The 14,356-nt window shown below is 48.3% G+C and overlaps 2 protein-coding genes across 3 annotated transcripts in view; one reads left to right on the forward strand and one right to left on the reverse strand.

The window, feature by feature from the left end:
• Positions 1-8,916, forward strand: mat1a (methionine adenosyltransferase 1A). The gene is made up of 9 exons (XM_023820399.2): positions 1-314; positions 1,802-1,879; positions 1,980-2,102; positions 2,640-2,752; positions 3,125-3,268; positions 4,000-4,218; positions 4,449-4,631; positions 5,056-5,189; positions 5,465-8,916. Exons 1-9 carry the CDS (start codon positions 224-226, stop codon positions 5,565-5,567), a joined length of 1,188 nt encoding a protein of 395 aa, XP_023676167.1. The 5' UTR covers positions 1-223; the 3' UTR covers positions 5,568-8,916.
• LOC111848424 (transmembrane protein 150A) overlaps positions 7,936-14,356 on the reverse strand; it is a 21,664-nt gene continuing 15,243 nt past the window's right edge. For both annotated transcript variants that reach the window (XM_023820400.2, XM_023820402.2), the window contains 2 exons: positions 10,695-10,872; positions 7,936-10,253 (listed from right to left, as the gene is read on the reverse strand). In XM_023820400.2, the coding sequence (XP_023676168.1) occupies positions 10,003-10,253; positions 10,695-10,872 (429 nt within the window). In that variant the 3' untranslated portion in view covers positions 7,936-10,002. The remainder of the gene's footprint in view (positions 10,254-10,694; positions 10,873-14,356) is intronic.

A 14,356-nucleotide genomic window follows, 5' to 3' on the forward strand; every position in this document is an offset into this window, starting at 1 on the left:
TTGGCCATATATAGGGCCTGTGCCGTGGGCAGAGACTCGTGTGCCGGACCGCCAGCGAGCCGCGCGGGGTTTGGTAGAGAGTGTACCCCGGGGGCAGTGGGGAATCCTGCGCCGCCTCTCTGCCTGCGGAGGAGAAGGAATTCCAGCCTGTTCTTTTAGCCTTTGTTCTTGGTCCCTGTGTTTTTTTTTTGCTTTCGCTCCAAGCGTGCCGCGCTCTGCAGCCATGAACGGGCCAGTGGACGGCCTGTACGACGCCCTGCATGATGATGGGTCTTTCATGTTCACGTCAGAATCTGTGGGAGAGGGCCACCCCGGTGAGTGAGGACCCCCCCCCCCCAACCCCCCAAGCATGCTGCCAGGAAAAGCCTGCATGGTTGTAGTTTTTTGCAGAAGCTGGAGGCTGGTTACCTCCTTGGTTGGTGATTAATTGGGCAGGACAGTGTGAGTTTACAAGCCTGTCAATTGCCGGAGGTAGTATTTTATTGGCTGGGAAGTGTCCCATCATATGGTAGTACTGTAGTATGGTGTATGTGAGTGTGTGTGTGAGAGAGTATTTTTGTGTGTGTGTGTTTGTGTATGTGTGTGCGTGTGTGCATGTGTTTGTGTGCATGTGTTTGTGTGCATGTGTTTGTGTGTGTATGCGTGTGTGTGTGTGTGCGTGTGTTTGTGTGTGTGTATGCGTGCGTGTGTGTGCATGTGCATGTGTGCATGTGCGTGTGTGTTTGTGTGTGTTTGTGTGTGTGTGTGTGTGTGTGAGTGGGTATACCTCACCTTATGGGGACACAATGTCCCCACAACATGATGTACACCCGTTTTTTTCCCTTCAATTTAATAAAAATCTGTGACTGCACTGAAAAAACTAAAAATGCAAAAACTGTTGTATTTTGCTTGGTCACTTATGGTTATGGTTAGGGCTGGGTGGGGGTTAAGGTTGTCATAGTTAGCATTAGCATTTTTCCCAAAGAAATGAATGAGCGGTCCCCGACATGTGCGTGTGTATGCACAAATACTCACAGCTACACCCCTTCCCCACACACACACACACACACACACACCACACCCTAAACACGCTACATGTTGTACAGACACAGGTCATGCCCAACACCTGCTCATCCAAGCCCCACTACCGTTAAGGTTTCAGTGTCCTCACCTGTACCTCAGTATTCTGACATACAGGAAGGGCTGGAACCTTGTTTAACTGGTTAGGTTAGTAATGTACTTCTGTTAGATTATGGATATTAAGCCCTAATCTGACAACGTGAACATATTTCAGCCTTAGCATCAACACATGCAGTTATGAGTATGTGCACATATGAACACGCGTGTTTGAGTCTAATTTTGGATGTGCTGTAATACTTCTGAAGGCTCTGAAGCATAAACACCTCGTGGCATTTTTCCCACTCTATTACCCCACCCGTGAAACGATCACCACAGCACCCCCTTTCACGTGAAAAGGAGGCGGACCTGCAGAGCTATCTCGCTAACCTCTAGCAGGATACATAACAGACTTACTGTTGCCCAACAGTGGCCCCTGTTTTTGTGTTTTTTGTTAATGTACATTTTGCTGAAAATGTGTCTGCTACCTGAGTTTTTTCCCTGCAGTACCAAAGGGCAGATAAGCAGACTGTATCTGAACTCTATTCAGATCTCGTATTGATTTTACACTGGGAGAAAAACTGTAAACATGGAACAGCAAAATGATGCTCCCTGCCACCCCCTGCAGGAAGAACAGCTGAACTGCGCCCTTTACTCTCCCGCTTAGGCATATTAATGAGATATCCCCCTAATTGTCCTGTTCCAGACAAAATCTGTGACCAAATAAGTGATGCTGTGTTGGATGCACATCTGAGGCAGGATCCGGATGCCAAGGTCGCTTGTGGTGAGTGCTCGAGTCTGTGCAAGCCTAGCTTCATCAACAGTTTGGAGTGACTGGACCTTTTGGATATGAGTTGGTTCTGAATGGATGATATGGCTTGCAGAAACAGTGTGCAAGACGGGTATGGTGCTGCTCTGTGGAGAGATCACGTCTAGAGCCAACATAGACTACCAGAAGGTGGTGAGAGACACAATCAAGCAGATCGGCTATGACAACTCTGAGAAAGGTGTGAGTATGTAGGGGTGCGGAAGCTTCTGGCCAGTTCACGATGTCCCAGTGCAGCTTCAAGAAAGCTGTATGAGAATGAAGCAAATTTTTGGTTTTGATCAGACATTCCTCCTTTAAGCATCTGGGCCTGGGATTAATTCCAGTGTTTGATCCATAATCCAACATATTACAATGAACTATGTTACAATGTGTTCCCTTGTTAGAAATCAAGTGGTTTTATGTCAACCAGAAATTTCTTTGAAGACATTGAAACTTTTTAATGTTGTAACCCTCTTTTGCACCGTCACATGCTTTTACTAGTAACTTGTGGGAAAACCTGTGGATTTAGGGCAGGGTTCCCCAGTTCCAGTACTGGAGCCACATTGTAAAACAGTGTGCAGATTCCCCTACTCAGACACACGCATTTGATAGATTGGTAACTGATTAAGGTATTTTTCAGCAGGGAAATCCAACTTTGTTGGATTCTGGCCCTCAGGGATTGGGGAACCTTGATTTAGGGAGGTGCCCATTCTTCAGCTTCTCCATCTGCCTTTAGGCTTTGACTACAAGACCTGCAATGTGCTGGTGGCCCTGGAGCAGCAGTCTCCAGACATCGCCCAAGGTGTCCACATAGACCGAGACGAGGAGGACATTGGTGCCGGGGACCAGGTAAGGTCTCGGGTACACCGAAACAGGATTTCTGGTGTGCATCAAGGTCAAGTCAGCTTTACTGTAAGTCAGGAAACCACAGAATGCATCTATGTCTTCACTCATGAATAAGGGAGAGGTGGATCAAATTAACACACAAACCAGGTCACCTGACTCTTCTTCTGAGCCACACCCCTTCAAACAGCCAATGAAATTTTAATATAAGGATACCTGTGTCTTGTCCAAGATAGTGTAAGGTCATCGCAGATCTGGACCATGAAAACTGATTAGTCTTCATATAGAGAGATAGTTAGTGGTGCCCTGCTCAGACAAATCCTTTGGGTAACTCTGGCTAGTCATACAGGTTAATCCCTTTGTTTGGACTTCATGCAGGGTCTTATGTTCGGCTACGCCACCGACGAGACTGAGGAGTGCATGCCTCTCACCATCGTCCTCGCCCACAAACTCAATTCTAAGATGGCAGAGCTCAGGCGAGATGGCACCATCCCTTGGCTTCGTCCGGACTCCAAAACTCAGGTACCAGAGTCCAAACCCAGGTGGGAGCAATTGTACTGACAAGTTGCTTTCTATTCGAGATTGCAGTGATGTTTTGGAAGATCATTGCACACCGTGGATTGCGATACTGGCAGTAATGCTGAATTTTGGATGAGCTACAGTAGTTAGCATGACCATAGTAAGACAGCCCCAGTGATTCAGAAGCCTGCCGAAATCTGTTCTGCTGGGAAAGCCACTCATTTTCACACCACTCAGACGTATGGGTGGGATGGACTGCAAGCGACCTCGTAAGGAATGGAGATTCGGGGAAACATCCACCTGTTGCTCAACCCCTTGGCATTTCTAAGAGCGCCAACACTCAGTTTGGCCTGGCTTGGAAACTGAAACCCTGGTGCTATTTTGGAGTTCTTGAGATTCCTTAGATCAGGAGCCCAATGAATGAGATGCACAAGTGCCCTTAGCTAGTGTGGCCTAAGGTTTCTAAGGTTTCATCCTGAGCTTCCATGTATACTAACTCTACAACTGTGTGACCTGGTTTAGAAAGCCTTATTTCAGAGCCTACATGGATGGGAAATATCCAATTATGTATATTTTTCTTTAGCTCATACCACGTCACTGTGCAGAAATAGCTGAGTTTGATTTTCGGCAAAGAAAGTAGACCATGGAGGTTGCCTGTAGTTGGTTTATGCCAATGCTTTTTTGAAAGCAAGTGCAGAACATGACAGTGAGCATAGCTGTCTTCCTCCTTCCAGGTTACAGTGCACTACACCCAGGAGCACGGTGCAGTGGTGCCCAAGAGGGTTCACACAGTGGTGATCTCCGTGCAGCACGATGAAGATGTCTCGCTGGAGGAGCAGAAGCAGATCCTGAAGGAGAAGGTCATCAAGGCAGTGGTTCCGGCCAAGTACCTGGATGATAGGACCATATATCACCTTCAGCCCAGTGGCCGCTTTGTCATTGGCGGACCCCAGGTGACTCAGCAACCATGACACCCCCATCACATCAAGAACATGTTTGATGTTGCCTTACCATCTGTGTCTGGCATGAGTGTCTCCTGATGACTGATGTGTCTCATGAACAAATTCAAGAGAAACAGGTTATGGTTTGTGATCCAAAATGTTGAGGGATAATGTTGGTCCGTTGAGGAGACTCTCTAGTGGATTGTTGGCCGCGGTGACATGGGCGGCTTCTCTGTTGGCAGGGAGACGCCGGTGTGACTGGCAGGAAGATCATCGTGGACACATACGGGGGATGGGGGGCCCATGGTGGCGGCGCCTTCTCCGGGAAGGACTACACCAAGGTTGACCGGTCTGCTGCTTATGCAGCTCGCTGGGTTGCTAAGTCATTGGTCCAGGCCAAGCTGTGCAAGAGGGTACTGGTGCAGGTGAGGTTTAGCGCCATCAACTGGGGGGAGGAGGTATTTGACTCCTATTGCTGTATTTCCATGGAATTGTGTGGAATACATATCTATTACTCTAATATAGCACATAGTGCAGTAAATAAAGAGCTAGGATTCCAACTTTTGCTGGACGTCATAGTACATGAATTTCCGAAAGTTTCTGCAAAGTTGCGAAATACAGTATAAAGCAAAACGAGGAAAGACCCTGTAAAAATGATGCTAATGCTAACAACTGTTTAGGGCTGATCTACTTCCCAGGTCCTCCTTGCTGCTTTTTCTTTATAGCAGCTATTCCTGGCAAATGGGTGCATGGCTGATATCCAAGCACTTTATACCGCAGCTTATGTAATGCAGACTGGGCATGTGACCTGGTGCAGACATGTGGCACGACCCTTCTTGTACCGCGCAGGTATCCTACGCCATTGGGGTGGCCCACCCCCTGTCCATCTCCCTCTTCACCTACGGCTCCTCTCAGAAGACAGAGAAGGAACTCCTGGAGATCGTCCACAAGAACTTTGACCTGCGGCCAGGCGTCATCGTCAGGTGGGCTCCAGAGAACGAGTTCATTCTCTGCTTCCCAGTTTCGCGCATGTTGCAGGTGTAGGTCAACCTTATGATTTCTTAGGAATCTGCTTTTCCTGGTGCAGTTAAAAGCAGATATTTCCACTACAATGACTAGCAACTAATAATAATAATAATAATAATAACATAGCATGTTCAAATGCTTTGGCCTTGTATCACTAGTGCATCACCATGCTGTCTCATTATGCACCTGATTGCATCATCAGATGCTTATCAAAGTCCTCTCTGTGTCTCAGGGACCTGGACCTCAAGAGGCCGATCTATCAGCGAACAGCGTGTTATGGCCACTTTGGCAGGAAGGAGTTCCCCTGGGAGGTGGCAAAGGAGCTGGCGCTCTAGTCACCAGACCCGTGCGGTGAAGGGGGCAGGAAGCCTGCTGCTACCAGCCAGATACGTTACAGCAAGACCCAGCTGCCAGCGTCAGCCGCCCAAACACACAGAGTCACAAATCAGTCAGAAACCAGCATATTACCTCATATACCTCGCTATTCTGTTTATTTTTCAATCAATGCCAGAAAAAAATTAGGGTGCTCAACAAGTCTTTTCTTTTTAGAACAATTCTTTCAATAGATGTTCTTCAGTACCCATGCTTAAAACAATGTATTTTAGTATAATAATTCAGTATATATTTAAAAAGCTTGTTTGGAACATTTTCCTGTCATAACATTACCTTTAGCCTGCTAGCCAGTTGTTGTCATGGTAACCGAAGTACAGGCTCACCAGTTAAAAGCTGGTTTGTGTTTTGTCATCTTAAGTCACTGCCTGCGTCTGCAGGTTGGACATCTAATTACCCAAACTTATCTATAGGGGACAATGAAATTAGACCTATATATTTCACAGGAATGCCTTTCAGCGATTAGGCAGAATTAGCAGATGACCAATCCTGCACCAAGCTCTTCCACGCTTTATGACATGCAGCAGGAAATGACACATCCTGCCCAAAAAGAGGCCAGAGCAACCGTGAGAAACACGTAGGATGTTCTGGCCTTAGTTTGTTTTTAACCTCTGCTGACTTGCACGCATCAGCGTCATGTGATAATTTTAGACTAACATATTCCAAAGTCAATGAGACCAGTTACCCAAAGATAAGAATGATTCTGGGTTACACTGGAGCTGGAGCACCCTCACCGTGCCTCAGATATCTCACATCTAGACCTTTGGGTCTAAATATCAGCGATGCATCAGTCCAAAGACCATATGACCCATCAGAACATGACGTGGGACCTGTTGGGGGACTCCTGCTAAGGTCCAATAGTCTGTCTGCTGTTCCAGGAGTCCATGTGTACCACAAGTCAGATCTTCATTTAGACCATAAAAGCGTCCGGCATGCACCGTGTTCCATCCAGCATTCATAAACGGAATGAGGTTCTCTGTACGCCGTGACCACATCTGATGAGAATACCCTTTGATTTTGGTAGCAAAAGTCATCCCTGTAATTGCAAGGCATGTAGGTAACGTTTCATAATGGCTGTAGGCTAATGGCCGCTATGTAGCCATATGTTTGGTCTTAACTAATTGGAGATTGATTATCATCACGGCTCTGACTTTGATTCTCAGTTCAAGCACAATCCTACGGCTTAGTGACTTCACTGCCATATAAATGCTAGTTCTGGGAAGCACAGTTGTGGTACCAGTTTGTACACTTGTGTTATTTGTCCTTTTCAGTTCAGTTTGGTGGCCAGTCTACATTTAACGTTTAATTTTTTCGTGCTTTTGCTCCAGCTTTGATGTTGCTTAAATGAGCTGGACCTGAAACAGTGTATTTGTGAGCCAGTGCTTCTCAGTGTCCTGGATGATGCACGTTTCACTTTTTAGTGAGACGCCTCGACTCCTTGAACATGGGCAAAAATTCAAGAGATTCCTAAAACAAAGTGTGTAGAAATTGCTAAAATATTCCCCCCCCCCCAAAATCTGGAATTACATTTCTGCAGTTCGAGTGCCAGTTCTGCATTTTCATCAGAAACCAAATGTCAGCACAGTCTCACTGCTAACAAATGCCTTACAAAACACGAGCCACCATGTTGTATTGATATGATAAAGCAATAGTGAGAGCCAGAAATGTCCCGTGACCCTGGGGCCTGGGGCGGCTGAGCACGAAACTGAGCAAAGGCATAGTTATGAAACAAGCTCACCACCTGACCCCGGGGACTGGGGTCAGGGACCAATTTCAGGGAGCTAAGTAACATCACATGTTTCGTGTTCGTGTTGCAGGAGGGAAACATTTTAACTGCGCACAGGTTGGGGAGTCTCCCCACGGCTAATTCTCATTTAATCCGCTACGGCTTCAGCGTTAACGTTTGGTCTCCTGAGGGCAGACCAAGGTGCTGCTTGCTGACCAAGGCTCTATTCTTACAGCCCTCATTCATCTACATCCTCTAAATTAGGGCTGGGCAATATTACCTGCAAAGGGCCGGTGTGTGTGCAGGTTTCTGGGGTAACCTTTAGGTCAGCTGTTCAAACCCAGGTGTGAGGACTCCTCAGCCGGCCAGTCCTCTGACTGGTAATATAATTAGTGAGCTGCAGCAAAAACCCACATAAACTGCGGCCCTTTCTGGACAAGACTGGCTGAACTAGATTTTTTGGAGAAATCTAAAATTGTAAATAATTTTTCACAAAATTAGTAGTTTCACTTAAAATTGCATGTTTTCAGTTTTTTTTTTCTTTTCTTTTTTTTAGATGTAAACATAAAATCAGAAAGAAAATAAAGCTTTTTCTGGATTTTTTTATTGAGTGTACAATTCAAAGTCTTACATAATCTAAGCAACATTGTCCCTCCTTACTGCTACTTAAAACTTTTTTCAACCTCTAGAAAATCTAACACGTATTGAACAGTTTAACATAAAATCACAGGATTAAATCTTTGGTTTGAAAGTGGAAAAAAGGCACAAAACATCACTGCAAGATTTCACTGTCCAGACTTCAGCCACCTCACTGCATGCAGTGAGTATAAGGCCAGTGAGTTCCGCAGCCACGTCTGCATGTGTGAGATACTTGCCATCGTTTAAGGCACATTGATTCTCCCCCATCTCTGCTATTTCGCTACATGCCCTCCCTCTTCCACTGGCCCCCACCCTAGCTGAGAGAGGGCTTGGAAGTGACACAGGCTTCTCACCAGGGTAGGTAAGGCTCACATCTTTCTGCTCCTGTGGTTCTCGACCTTCTTGAGACATCACCTTAAATCTCTAGTTACCCCTGTGAATCTGCACCTTCCAACTGGCACCAGATGCCTGCCCATGGCCCCCACTGCAGAGATCCAGCAGCTACCTGGCGCCGGTTCCAAGTCACCTGTGACCCTCGCGCCAGCAGCAGAATCACTGTCTCCCTGCTCCAAGCTCACACTCCTGGAGGCTGAGCAGCAGCCATCCAGGATTTATGTCCACATCCCAGCAAATACTAATATAATAACGCTGCACATCCATGACACATCCTCAGTAAAGCGTGGCCTGGACACTGTAATTAAGACATACAAAATGCTAACGTGCTAATATCTCTGCACATCTAAAAACACATTGTCCCTTTGTTTCTGGATTCAAGAAAAAAATTATATATTTTTTGATACTCCAACTACAAGCGGGTAAGAAGTTGTACTGGATCTTCCTGAGAGACAGAAGAGACAAATTAAAAAAAAAAAAAAAAGTGGATAGGAATACACATCTATCACGGCTTGGTGCATTTCTGTAAGACAGCAGCCCTGAAGGTAAAATACACCTGCTGACTTTTACTGAAAGAGAATCTGTAGTCTTGCTATAAGGTGCGACACAAGAAAAAAAGCTACCAAAATCGAACAATGTAGTGACCTCTTCTGACCACAAGGTGTCAGCCTTTCATTGAACAAGAGATCCTTAAAAAATACAGGAGACTGAAGCAGGCAGACTGGCCGTAGAGTGGCTGTATTTGTCCTTTTTTGTAGGTACTATTAAAATTATCATACCAGCACATCACAATGTATATTTTGGCAAACCTTTTTTTTTTTTTGGTCAAAAACAGTAGCTTAGGGCTGTTTTCCTTGCATAGTTAAAAGCAACTTACATGTGAACTTTATGTTCTTGCATTTGAAAGCACTGTGGTGGGGATATGAGAGCTTACGTTACAGCCAATCGCCCTTTTCCGTTTCCATTACAGGCCCACGCCTCTAAACCACAACGATGGTGATTCCTTGGGAATAAGCAAATACTACATTCACTAAAAACACTATCAGGTTTTACCCCTTTATGCTGGAAAAAGCAGCAGCTTTCAACAAACTGGTGTGGGATTAAATGCCGTCAATTTAAATGTACATTTAATTGACTAAAAACAATTAAATTAGCACATACTTTGTATGTTGTCCCCAATATTTTTTTTACTCCGTCAAGCACCCGGGACAGGAGGAGTCTGAGAGTCACACTGGACGCCCTGCTCCCTCCTGCAAAATGTCTCATTACCCATCATGCTCTGCCGAAGTCCCAGGTGTCCATCCTGGTCCCTGCGAGAAGTGCTCTGGGGCGGTATGTTTTGGTTGGAAGGAACCCTTGGTGGGCCTTTCAGGGTCCCTGTGCTCCTTGCCGGTCATTTCTGCTGGACCTTGAGAAGTCAGGAGGCCAGTTTGGTCTTTGGTTCTCATAAACAGAGAAGCTTCGGCAGGTCAGCCACGCGCAAAGCTTTGGCCACACCCTCTGTGAGCTCCAGTGAGGGAGGAGGAAGCTCCTGTTGCTCTTCCTGAAGGTCCCCCTGCCATCTCGTCAGTGGCAGATCCCATGTCCGGCTGGTAGAAAGTCTCTGGACACCCAGTCCTCAACTACAGCATGGACACGCCCTCGGGAGGGTGCAGGAGGCTCGGCCCCGTTAACTCCTCCGCCTTGCGCTCACTGCGGGACGGGCCCCGCGAGCCCCCGCCCCGGGCCAGCACCATCAGGGTGTCGCTGGACACGTCCCCGAACTCGAAAGCAAATGTTCCGTAGAAGAGCATGATGATGACGGCGAAGACCCACTCGAAGATGGCCGAGGCGTGTTGCAGCGCAAAGCTCTCCTGAACAAAGAAGGCGCCACCTGGAGGGCAGGAGGTCAAGGAGCTACCAGCAGGGGGCAGTGTTTACGAAGCCATAAAAGCCATTACCATCTATAATGCTGTAATGAATGTTTTGGAAGGTGTCAAGTTCACAACATACAGTGCCTTGGCGTAAACACATTCCCTCCACACACACCCACACACATGATTGTATTCATATCTTTGTGGGGACTATTCATTCATTTCTATGGGCATAACCCTAATCCCAGCAATGACGACCCTAACCCCACCCAGCCCTAACCTTAACCATAAGTGACCAAACTAAACACAAGACTTTAAGCATTTTTAGTTTTTTGATTGTAGTCACAGATTTTTATAAAACTGAATTTGTAGGTTTTTCACAAATTGGGGGGACATTAATATACACCACACACACACACACACACACACACACACACACACACACACAGCCAGAAGGATACTGAGCACCAGGGAGACGAAGGCCAGCAGCGCCATCCCTAGGCGTACATGGGCCACGCCGTACTCCGCCTGGGTCTTGGCGAGCCGGTAGGTCAGCGCTGACTGGAGGCCCACAAACAGCATGCTGGTAGGGAAGGCCACCCCCGCCCCCACGTAGTGCAGCACCTTGGCGTAGTCCACCTGCGGGGGGGGGGGGGCGGATTAGTGCATCAGCAGACGGCAGTGGTCCAGCTCCCATCTCCCATTTACATGCCGTTACTGGGGCATCGCTGGTGCTGTAGCAGTGTGTGTGTGTGTGTGTGTGTGTGTGTGTGTGTGTGTGCAGGCGCACGCACACACACATGCAGACGAGCATAAAGCTGCCTTGTCCTGGAGTCACATGAGGGAAGACAATGCACAATAGTGCAAATTGTGATCACATGACCACCGACAGTGGCACAGGGTGGCCCTGCTCAGGAACGTGAGCTAATCGGGGTCAATGAACTGCTGACCCTCACACTGTCACGTTGGCCAGGGCGGCGTTCACACAGAAGCATGGGCACCTAAATCTAGACCCTCTTTACTGTGCCTGGAAGCCTTGGCCCTCAGGAGACATTGAAGCACACAAAGACTGTCCTCTGTCCTTACCTGGACCGCAAGTCTCAGCCAGCAGGGGGTGCTACACAAGTCTAAAACGATTCAGATAAACAAGCAGTATGTAAAAAAAAAATAACTATATGCAGAGTAACCAAGCATGACACAACAATGCAACCCAAATAGCAGGCTAGTGCAGGTGGGATGGCGCCATCTAGTGGCATCTTCTTGATGTGGCCACTGACTGTGGGACTGAGGCCAGGTACCGAAGTCTTCAACTGACGTTGGCCTGCTCCGGGATGTCCATACAAATCTTGGGCAGCGATTCCCTGAACGCTGGACCAACACTGCCGTTCACCGGCCCCTAGTGTCCCAGTGCACCACAGAAATCTCTGAGCTAACCGTGAGCTTGAGAGGTGATGTTTACACGCCCATGAACAGCAGAGAACATCCAGACCACAGCTGGAGTGAAGCAGGCAGCCAATGGGCATGCGGCAGCTGGAGGAGACAGGGCCCAAATTGGCTCGCTAATTGTGGAGGCGAGGACCGCGTGCGAACGTGTCCAGACAGCGTGAGTGAAATTTCTGCGCTGTGACGGGAAACTGTCACACCCCCACTCCTGCACCAGCACGCTTCCTTACACTGGATCCTGCATGAACACGCAGGGGCGCCGGGGCACAGTGGCCGAAAGAACACAGCGAACGAAACACCGAGACCGCAGGGCCAGCCGAAATCGACGGGGCCACACGTCGGCACATCGCAGTCACTCCCTCCGGCTGTCTGCGGCGCCGTTGACATGGGCAGCCCCGTGGGTTTGCTAAAAAGCCAGCGCAACAGATGACGATGAGTCTGCCCCACCCACCGCCTCGCAAAGTCTGTCCCGGCCCAGCCTGCCCCCTCATGGCGGAAGGTGGGAGCGCGGCTTAGACACATCACTGAAATGAAGCGCACATGTGACGGTCCAGCTCAGACTCCGCCCCCGCGATCCTGCTTTGTGTAAACATACTCCTACTGGCGCATTCCTGACTGACAAGTGGTGAAACCGCACTCATCCCGTCAGAGCAGCCGGGCATCACGGCGCACGTGTAGCGCAGAGAAGGCGATCGGCGGGACAGAGCGTGCGTGTGCGCTAAAGCCAGCGGGCGCGGTGAACCACGTGATCACATACGCATCACGACGCGTGCGAGAGCGTGTGCGTTTAACGTCTAGAAAAGCTCTACTGCGAGCAGCTGTCAGACAGCCTGCGCACCTTTGTCACTAATTACTTTTCACCTCATTAGTGGTTTTTGTTTGATGTCGCTGGCTTTGAGGTCACATGATCTGGCGCAGCCACGTAACAGCCAACGTTACATAAAGAGATAAATGGAGCGAGACTGACCGTCAACCATGAAACATACAGTTTGGTTACTCTGTAGGCCTCTGGTCACCCATCAGGCAGCCGATAAACCGCTGCGGATGTGACTGGACACGACCTTCCGAGGCGGCGAGGAGGCTCAGATAGCTGGGACTTTGACCCTCACGTTCCAGGTGGCAGACCAGGACACGACAGGGAGCGAATGGAGCTCTTAACTCCCATTAAGGAGGGACTGCCTTACAAACTGTGGAGCACAAACAGGCCAAACCTACTGACTTTCCAAGTGTACATTTGAAATATTAATGGCTTTCTTGATAAAATTCATCAGTATTTATGAATCACCTGTGTGTGTGTGAGGGGGGGGGCTGTTATGACCTTATATAACCTCTTAAATAACAGGGAAGCTAGCTGTGATATTTGAAGCCCCCAGTGCAGGTGCAAGCCCGGCTCTGGGTCGCGTCTGGACCTGCATCACTACACTGAGAAGCTTGCCGGAGGATTGGGGAGCCCCACCCCCTCTGAGAAGGAGCCCTCCCCCCTCTGAGAAGGAGCCCTCCCCCATCTGAGAAGGAGCAGACTGGAGTGACCAGGAGCTGCAGGGATTCCTGGAAATCAGGGCAGGAGTCTGTCCGGCAACACCGGGTCCTGGTAACAGCACCTCCCACCCCAGAAGGAGAGCCCCTACAGGCCTCGAGGGTCTCCCCCCCACAGCGGGTCCCTGGACCAATCAGAGGCAGGATCTCTAAATGCCAGCTGTACGGTTGCCGGGAGACATGAAGAGCGGTGATTAGCGTGCTAACCGGCAGACTTCGTTAGCGAGGGGCTCGTTGCCTCAGAGCTGCTGCTAATTTCTGAACAATAAAAACGTAAAACCACACAGTAAAGTGGAATTCTCTCAATATGACAGTGTGTACAGACACACTCAGGGCCAGAATGCATATAAAAGTGCGTGAAAAAGTGTAAAAGCGTGCTGGCTTTGAATGGGTACCAGCTGTGTGAGGGGTGCTACAGGCGAGGACGGCGGCCCTCAAGGTCAGACGGGGGGGGCCTGTCTCGGCACAGCCTGCGGGGGGGAGGGGGGGGGGGCTGCGTATCGAATAACACGTTCATGGCCGCCTACCGTGGGATTTTCTCAAAAACAATCTCGCCCTTTAGAAGGCTTTTAAAAAACAAAATAAAAACCCAGAGGCAAAGGTACAATAAAACAGGGAAGGCAACCATATAAAAAAACATATATAAACACACACACACACACACACACACACACGCACACGTAGGGTAAACATATCCTAATGAATTATCCCTCATTCATTTCAATGGGAAAAATGCTAACGCTAACTATGACAACCTTAACCCCCACCCTGCCCTAACCATAACCATAAGTAACCTAACAAAATACAAGAGTTTTTGCATTTTTAGTTTTTTCATAGCAGTCACCGATTTTTATAAAATAGAGGAAACCGGTCCCCATAAGGGAAAAATAACGGATATTTATCACGTTATGGGGACATTATGGTAAACCCGCTCGCACACACACATACACACACACACACACACACACAATTATATACGGCCAAAATTGCACTCAGAACCAAAAATGGGTTCTTTAATAACACAGAAGGAACATCTGCAGAATGAGAGTCGCACAAAAACACCATAAACGACCTCAGATGCTTTAATCAACACAAGGAGGAGATTTGGTCCCGTAAAGGGGGGCCTGACAGAAAAAGCAGCGGC

The sequence above is a fragment of the Paramormyrops kingsleyae genome, chromosome 20 (assembly GCF_048594095.1).
Source record: "Paramormyrops kingsleyae isolate MSU_618 chromosome 20, PKINGS_0.4, whole genome shotgun sequence".
NCBI classification, from domain to species: Eukaryota; Metazoa; Chordata; class Actinopteri; order Osteoglossiformes; family Mormyridae; genus Paramormyrops; species Paramormyrops kingsleyae.

Coding starts and splice junctions, on each gene's coding strand:
- mat1a (XM_023820399.2), top strand. CDS start 224: ATGAACGGGCCAGTGGACGGCCTGTACGACGCCCTGCATGATGATGGG. Junction 315..1,801: donor TGTGGGAGAGGGCCACCCCG/GTGAGTGAGGAC, acceptor GTCCTGTTCCAG/ACAAAATCTGTGACCAAATA. Junction 1,880..1,979: donor GGATGCCAAGGTCGCTTGTG/GTGAGTGCTCGA, acceptor TATGGCTTGCAG/AAACAGTGTGCAAGACGGGT.